The 9293-nt window shown below is 36.8% G+C and overlaps 1 protein-coding gene across 8 annotated transcripts in view; it reads right to left on the bottom strand.

Annotated features, from left to right (window-relative positions):
* RBM41 (RNA binding motif protein 41) overlaps positions 1 to 9293 on the bottom strand; it is a 66230-nt gene that overhangs the window by 16715 nt on the left and 40222 nt on the right. For all 8 annotated transcript variants that reach the window (XM_023203004.1, XM_023203009.1, XM_023203006.1 and 5 more), the window contains one exon: positions 907 to 1054. In XM_023203004.1, the coding sequence (XP_023058772.1) occupies positions 907 to 1054 (148 nt within the window). The remainder of the gene's footprint in view (positions 1 to 906; positions 1055 to 9293) is intronic.

Raw genomic sequence — 9293 nt, 5'->3', positions numbered from 1 at the left:
AAAAAAAAAAAAAAAAAAAAAAAAAAGATTAGTAAAACAGCTACACATTTTAAAGTACTTTTTTAAAAAGCCTTTTTATTATGTATTTTTTCAATTAATACATCGTATTATGTGGGGCACCCATAAACTGTTTTTTAAATTTAAAAGGGGTTCTTACACTTGAAAAGACTGAAAACCACAGTTACAGAGCATTTAGAAACTTTCAGTATGATAGGAAAGATGACACAAGACTGTATGAAAACAATGGAGGGGAGTTTGGCAGTACTCGTGTAAAACCACTTGCCTACATATACATTAATAGGCTATTTAGAAATGACGATACTTTAGGGACAATGAAAGGTACAATGAAGGCTACAAAGCCTTCCCCCAAAACAACATATTATCTGGTCTGTCACAGAAACTGAAATTCTTATATTATTCTTCCCGTTGGATTAGAAGCTATGCATTAATTAATATGCAAATAATACTCAGAAGACTGTATCATCATCTACTAATTATGAATAAGTAATAAATTAGTATATTAGCTTGTGCTCACTTAGTCCTAAAGGAACAGCGCATAAGGCAAGTACATGAGTTCTGATCAGAATACTAATACACTGATTAATGAGCAATCTAATTATAACTTGGACTAGAAATACTATTGTCAGTAAAGGGAGTACAGATTTTGGTAGGGTAAGAAGGAAGTACCAAGACTGGGAAAACCTGAGGACACTGGGGTAGTGTGGCCATGCACTGTCAATGGAGGAGAGGAAAGAGAAAGAAATACTGAAAACATATTTTTCGTTCCTTCTCTTGTTCTCACATGCTGTGGAGAAATCAAAGGACTATATCTAAATTAGAAAGGTTATAGGTAGTCTCTAACGAACTGAGGGGCAACTGAGTAATCATCTGGATGAAACTACTTACTGGGAAAGGTGACAAAAGCCTGGCCCCTCATTCGTCCAGTCATCATTCGGAATTGAATTGGAGGTCCTTTTTTCTCCTGGAACCGAGCGAACAATGACACAAGATCTCTTTCAGTCACCCGAGGGCTAAGGTTCTTCAGGTATAACACCTAAAACAAATTGAGAATCAACCAAAATATCATAAAAAGGAGGTAAGGCAATTCTTTTTTTTTTTTTTTTCTTTTTGAGACAAAGTCTCACTCTGTCACCTAGGCTGGAGTGCAGTGGCGCAATCTCGGCTCACTGCAATCTTGGTCTCTTGGGTTCAAGCAATTCTCATGCCTCAACCTCCCCAGTAGCTGTGATTACAGTCATGTGCCACCATACCTGGCTAATTTTTGTATTTTTAGTTGAGATGGGGTTTTACCATGTTGTCCAGGCTAGTCTGGAACTCCCAACCTCAGGTGATCCACACGCCTTGGCCTCCCAAAGTGCTGGGATTACAGGCGGGAGACACCATGACCAGCCGTAAGGCAATTCTTTCATTATGATTACAATTAGTTTCACATAAAAATGGTGGATTGAACACATTCATTTAATTTCATTCCATCCAAAAAACTCTCTAAAACTATGGGCACTTACAATAATAATCTGGAAGATGAAAAATAACTGGATGAGCAGGAACCAACTCAGCACACTGAAGAAAGCTGAATTTTAAACTGGTAGTGGAGAAAGCCAAGAACACACCTGTCACCACTTAAGAATCCTTAAATCGTTCAGGAACTGATAATTTCACTTACCTTCAGAAATAAATGTGAAGGGATGGGGTTAAAATAAGGCAGGTCAGTTGAAGGCTGTCTAAAAGCCAATATGATTTTTAAATACCCTCCCTCACAACATGCTACGGGGTAAAAGATAACTTGCCGATTCTGGTAGAATACTTGAGGCTCATTGTCAGAAGATGGGGAATGCCATACATGGCTGAAGATGTGAACCCTGTTTCTGAAAGCAAGGAGACTAAGAGAAAGAATGCATACTAAATGTTGAGGTCCTCCCAGACCTTTTCTGCCATTTGGCTCCTAGAACGCTGGTAGTACCCTCATAAGAAAGATTTTGGAACAGTCTTCTCTGGGAAAACTGGTAAGTCCTAGGAGGCAAGATATAAAAACACTGATTTGGGATAAGGAACTTCTCTAACAAATGGTCCAGCCAGACCACTTTAAAGTGAAGCTCAAAGTCAACAAGTGCCACTTGTGTGCTCAGAGATTCCAATCTGCTTTTTAGTTCCTACTTATAAAGTTGGGCATCGATTATCAGGCATCTTAGGAAATCCTCTAATGTGAAAGACAGAACACAACAAGCATAAAGCAAAGAAAGCAAATAGGAAAAAACTTCAACAAACCATAACTAATATCCTCAGAAAAATAAGAGAAATTATTCTACCTATTAGGCATGGGAGGGTGGGTGTGGTGGCTTACCCCTGTAATCCCAGTGCTTTGGGAGACTAAGGTGAGAGAATCGCTTGAGTTCAGGAGTTTGAAATCAGTCTGGGCAACACAGTGAGATACTGTCTTTACAAAGAGACAGAGTGGCATGTGCTACTTGTGAGCAAACAGCATGCACCACCACACCTGGCCAATTTTACAAGTCCCAGCTATTTGGGAGGCTGAGGCAGGAGGATTACTGGAGCTCAGGAGTTTGAGGCTGTAGTGAACCACGATCACACCACACTACCACACTCCAGCCTGGGCAACAGAGTGAGACCCTGTCTCAAAAAAAAAAAAAAAAAAAAAAACCAATTCAAGAGAACAAAAATGAGCTCTTATATGTGATTGAACTTAAGATGTTATCAGCTTAAAACAAATTGTTTTACCATGCCCTATACCTATAAAAGATATACAGAGGAAAATGGGAAAGATATAAAAGTATATCACCACAAAAAAAAAACAAAACAAAACAAAACCCAATGAACCATAAAGGAAGACAGCTGAGAGGGAGAGACAAAAGAGGTACAAGAGAGACAGAAAACAATTAACAAATGGCAATAGTAAGTCCTTTGCTAGCAATAATTACATTAAATATTAATAAACTCCCCCAAAGACAGAGTACCTGAATGGATAAACAAAATCCAACTATAAACTATATGCTAGCTATTCTATAAGGCCAGGATTACCCTGAGACCAACCTAGACAAAAACATTATAAGAAAAATACAGACGAATATCCTTAATAAACAGATATAAAAATCCTCAACAAAATATTACCAAACCAAATTCAACAGCACATTAAAAAGATCATACACAATGACCAAGGGGGATTTATCCCTGGGATGCAAGGATGATTCAACACACAAAAATTGATCAATGTAATCCAACACGTTAACAGAACAAAATATAAAAAGTACACGATCATCTCAATAGATGCAGACAAAGTATTTGACAAAATTCAAAACTGTTTCATGATGAAGACACTCAACTACTAATAGAAGGAATTTACCTCAACATAATAAAGGCCATATATGTAAAGTCCACAGCTAACATAATATTCAGTATTAAAAAACTGAAAGCTTTTCCTCTAAAATCAGGAACAAGGCATGGATACCTACTCTCACCACTTCTATTCAACATAGTACTGGAAGTTCTAGCCAGAGCAAATAGGCAAGAAACAGAAACAAAATGCATCCAAATCAGAAAGAAAGAAGTAAAATTGTCTCTGTTCACAGTGAAATGATCATCCATGTAGAAAACACTAAAGACTCAACAACAACAAAAAATTAGACATCAGTAGAATAGGGAAAAGCTGAAAGTTTTTCCTCTAAGAACTGGCAAAAGACAACAATGCTCACTCTCACCACTCTTATTCAACACAGTAGTGAAAGTCTTAGCCAGAGCAATTAGACAAAGGAAAGATATAAAAGGCATCTAAAGCGAAAAGGAGGAAGTGAAATTGTCCCTGCTTGCAGACAACATGATCTTATATACAGAAATACCTAAAAATAACCTAAAAGGGTCTACCAAAAAGCCCTTAGAACAGATATACAAATTCCATACAGTTGCAGGATACAAAATCAAAAAACAAAAATCAGTAGCGTTTCTATACACGAACAGCAAACTAGCTGAAAAAGAAATCAAGAAGGCAATCTCATTTACAATAGCTACGTAAAGCAAAATAAAATGCCTAGAAATGAATTCAACCAAGGAGGTAAACGTCCTCTACAAGAAAAGCTACAAAACACTGATGAAAGAAAAGTGAAGAGGAGGCCGGGCGCGGTGGCTCAAGCCTGTAATCCCAGCACTTTGGGAGGCCAAGACAGGCGGATCACGAGGTCAGGAGATCGAGACCATCCTGGCTAACATGGTGAAACCCTGTCTCTACTAAAAAATACAAAAAACTAGCCGGGCGAGGTGGTGGGCGCCTGTAGTCTCAGCTACTCGGGAGGCTGAGGCAGGAGAATGGCGTGAACCCGGGAGGCGGAGCTTGCAGTGAGCTGAGATCGGGCCACTGCACTCCAGCCTGGGCGACAGAGCGAGACTCCGTCTCAAAAAAAAAAAAAAAAAAAAAAGAAAAGCGAAGAGGATACAAACAGAAAGACATTCCATGCTCATGGATTGAAAGAACATTGTTAAAATGACCATACTATCCAAAGCAACCTACAGATTTAATGCAATCCCTATCAAAATACCAATTACACTCTTTATAGAAAAAGAAAAAAATTCTTAAAATTTGTATGAAATCACAAAAGACTCTGAAGCCACAGCAATCCTGAACAAAAATAACAAAGCGGGAGGAACTGCACTACCAGACTTCAAAATGTACTATGAAACTGTAGTAACCAAAACAGTATGGTACTGGCATAAAAAGAGACAAATATAACCATGGAACAGAATAGGTAACTCAGAAATTGACCCATGTATCTACAGCCAACTAATATTTTAATAAAGGCACCAAGAACATCAGTTGGGGAAAGACAGTCTCATCACTAAATGGTGCTGAGAAAACTGGATACCTATATGCATGAAGAATGAAACCAGACCCCTAACTCTTACCCTATACAAAAATCAACTCAAAATAGATCAAAGACCTAAACGTAAGACCTGAAACTATAAAACTACTAGGAAAAAACATAGGGGAAACATTTCAGGACACTGGTCTGGGAAAAGATTTTAGGAATAAGACCTCAAAAGCACAGGCAACAAAAGCAAAAATAAACAAATGGGATTATATTAAACTAAAATCTTCTGCAAAACAAAGGAAACAACAGAGTGAATAGGCAACCTACAGAATGCAAGAAAATATCTGCAAACTACTCACCCAACAGGGGATTAATATCCAGACTATACAAGGGACTCAACATCTTAACAGCATCAAAACAAACAACCTGATTTAAAAATGGGCAAATGATCTAAACAGCTATTTCTCCAAAGAAGACATACAAATTGCCAACAAATATATGAAAAAATACTCAACATCACTAATCATCAGGAAAATGCAAATCAAAACCACAATGAGGCATCATCTCATTCCAGTTAGGATGGCTACTACTGGAAAGACAAAAATTAACAAATGCTGGTGAGGATGTGGAGAAAAGTAAATTCTTATAGACTGTTGGTGGGACTGTAAACTTTTACAACCACTATGGGAAACAGTATGGAGGTTCCCCAACAAACTACAAATAGAACTACTATACGATCCAGCAATCCCACTACTGAGAATTTATCCAAAGGAAAGGAAATCAGTATATTGAAAAGACAACAGCATTCTCATATTTATTGCAGCACTTTTCACAACAGCCAAGATATGAAATTAACCTGGGTGCCCAACAATGCGGTATATATACACCGTGGAATACTATTTAGCCATAAAAATAATGAAATTCTGTTATCCAGAGTAACATGGATGGAACTAGAGAACATTATGTTTAGTGAAATAAGCCAGGCACAGAAAGTTAAACACTGCAGGTTTTCACTTATACGTGGGAGCTAAAAAGAATTGATTTCATAGAAGTAAAAACTAGAAGAGAGGATACTAGAGGCTGTGAAGGGTAGGAGGAAGGAAAGGAGAGGGAGAGACTTGTTACAGATGTAAAATTACAGTTTGATAACAGGAACAAGTGCTAGTGTTCTATACCACTGTAGAATGGTTATAGTTAACAATAATATGTTATATTATATAGTATCGAATAGCTAGAAGAAGGATATTGAATGTTCTCAACGTGAAGAAATGATAAATGCTTAAGGTGGTAGATAAGTTAATTACCCTGATCTGTTCACTATACATTATATGTGTCGAAACATCAGTATGTACCCCATAAATATGTACAATTATTATATGTCAATTAAAAAACGTTAAAAAGAAAATAAATAAAATAATAAATCAAGGTTCACAAGTGCAGCAATCAAGACATTAATTTTTCTCCCTTGGGTACTTTGCGGCTGAGACAAGCTGCCACCTGGTGAATGGTGGTACCATGTTTATTTGGCCCATAGTTCAAATAGCTTCAATGGAAGACCTCTTGAGAACATCACTTTTCTGTTTTAATTATACCATTTTATTATTGGCATGGAATTATGACTATATTAATGGAAATAATAAAAAAGAAAAAAATTAACCAAAAAAGTTAGAACGAATTAACAAATTCAGTAAAGTTACAGAATAAAAAATCAACATAGAAAAATTCAGTTGTGGTTTCCATACACTACCAATGAACCATATGAAGAGGAAATTAAGAAAGATATCCCATTTACAATGGTATTGAAAAGAATAAAATACTGAAGAAAGAACTTAACCAAGGAGGTGAAAGACTTGTACACTGAAAACTACAAATGTTGCTGAAAGAAATTAAAGAAGACACAAATAAATGAAAAGGTATTCTGTGTTCATGGATTAGAGGACTTAATATTAATATATCCAAACTATCCAAAGTAGTTGACAGATTTAATGCAATCTCTATCTAAGTCCCAATGGCATTTTTTACAGAAATAGAAACAACAATCCCCAAATTCATACAGAACAACAGATAATACCAAATAGCCACAACAATCTTAGGAAAGAACAAAGCTAGAGGCCACTTTCTTATTTCACAACATATTACAAAGCTACAGTAATCAAAACAGTATGGTACTGGCATAAAACTGGACACATAGGTCAATGGAACCAATCTGAGAGCCTAGAAATAAACCCATGAAGCTACAGTCAACTGATCTTCTACAAGTGTGCCAAGAAAACAATATGAGAAAAAGACAGTCTCTTTAACAAAATGAGAAGACAAGACAGCCACATGCTAACTAATGAAATTGGACGCTTATCTTATGCCATACACAATAGTCAATTCAAAATGGATTAAAGATTTAAATATACGACCTGAGACTGTAAAACTCCTAGAAGAAAACATAGAGGAAAAGCTTCTTCACATTAGTCTTGGCAATGATTTCTTTGATATGACACCAAAACCACATGCAACAAAGCAGAAATAGATAAGTGGGACTACATCAAACTAAAAAGCCCTGCACAGCAAAGGAAACAATAGAGTGAAAAGGCAACCTATGGAGTAACAGAAAATACTTGCAAACCATATTTAATATCTAAAATATATATGAAACTCTACAACTTGATGGTGAGAAAACCACCTGATTAAAATATGGGCAAAAGACTTAAATAGGCATTTCTCCAAAGAAGAGATACAAATAGCCAACAGGTATATGAAAAGATGCTCAATATTACTAATCAACAGACAAATGCAAATGAAAAATACAGTGAGATACCACATACCTGTTAGGATGGCATTATGAAAAAAAAACAGAAAATTACATATGTTGGCAAGGATATGAAGAAGTTGGAACCCTTGTGCACTGTTGGTGGGAATGTAAAGTGGTACAGCTGCTATGAAGAACAGCATGGAAGTTCCTCCAAAAATTACAATTAGAACTACCATACAATCCAACAATCCCATTTCTGGGTATTCATCCAAAAGAACTGAAATTTGTATCTCAAAGAGATATACGCATTCCTATGTTCACCCAAGCAATATTCACAATAGTCAACAGTTGGAAAAACCTAAATGTCCATTGACTGATGAATAGATAAAGAAAATGTGGCATATAAATACAATGGGGGCTGGGTGTGGTGGCTCACGCTTATAATCCCAGCATTTTGGGAGGCTGAGGCGGCCAGATCATGAGGCTTTCAGACCAGCCAGGAGTTTGGGACCAGCCTGGCCAACACAGTGAAACCCCATCTCTACTAAAAATGCAAAAAAGTAGTTGGGTGCAGTGGCTGGCACCTGTAATCCCAGCTACATGGGAGGCTGGGACAGAATTACTTGAACCTGGGAGGTAGAGGTTGCAGTGAACTGAGATCGGGCCACTATACTCCAGTTCGGGCGACAATGCCAGACTCTGTCTCAAATAAATAAATAAAATAAATACAATGGGATATTATTTAGCCTTAAAAAAGTAGGAAATCCTATATGTCATTATGCTATAACACGAATGAAACTCGAGGACTATAGGCTAAGTGAAATAAGCCACTCACAGGACAAACATTGCATGATTCCACTTACTGAAGTATCTAAAGTAGTAAAATAGAAAGCAGAATGGTAGTCACCAGGGCTGGGGGAAGGAGGAAATGGCGAGTTGCTATTCAATAGGTATAAAGTTTCAGTCATGCAAGATAAAAAAAGTTCTACAGGTTTGCTGTACAACATTGTGCTTATTGTTGACAACATTGTATTGCACACTTAAAAATTTGTTAAGAGGATAGATCTTGTGTTTTTAAAACACAATTTAAAAAAAATGGAGGAGAAAAAAAAAAACTCATACATTACGTAGCATTAGTTATATCCTTTATAGCTTAAAGGAATTATGGAAGAATTCAGACAGGAGCAGCAAAAGCAAAGAGCAAGCAAATATACCTCTCTTAAATGACTTAAGTACTGAAAGGTATAAATAAATATATTAAATATTGTTAACAAGCAGTAGAATCTTTAAGTCTCAAAATCTTTAAAACCTGGATATTAACATATTTAGCATTTATATATGTTCGTATCTTAAAGGCAAGGGCATAGAATAACTGACTTGCCTATGCTCTCAAATACTAACCATATAAATACCAAATTAAATAACCATAGAAAGGGGTATGTGAAAACAAACTTCAAGTTTCTCATCCATTAGGAAAGACCCATACTAAGACTGTTCCCTTTGATATGAATTTTTTTTTTTTTTAGACGGAGTTTCACTCGTTGCCCAAGCTGGAGTGCAATGGTGTGATCTCGGCTCACTGCAACCTCCGCCTCCCAGGTTCAAGCGATTCTCCTGCCTCAGTCTCCCCAGTAGCTGGGATAACAGGTGTGCACCACCACACTCAGCCAATTTTTTGTATTTTTAGTAGAAATGGGGTTACACCATGCTAGTCA

Source organism: Piliocolobus tephrosceles, chromosome 12, assembly GCF_002776525.5.
Source record: "Piliocolobus tephrosceles isolate RC106 chromosome 12, ASM277652v3, whole genome shotgun sequence".
Taxonomy (NCBI): domain Eukaryota; kingdom Metazoa; phylum Chordata; class Mammalia; order Primates; family Cercopithecidae; genus Piliocolobus; species Piliocolobus tephrosceles.
The sequence above is the reverse complement of the archived record's forward strand: the minus strand, read 5'-3'. Positions and strand labels throughout refer to the sequence as shown.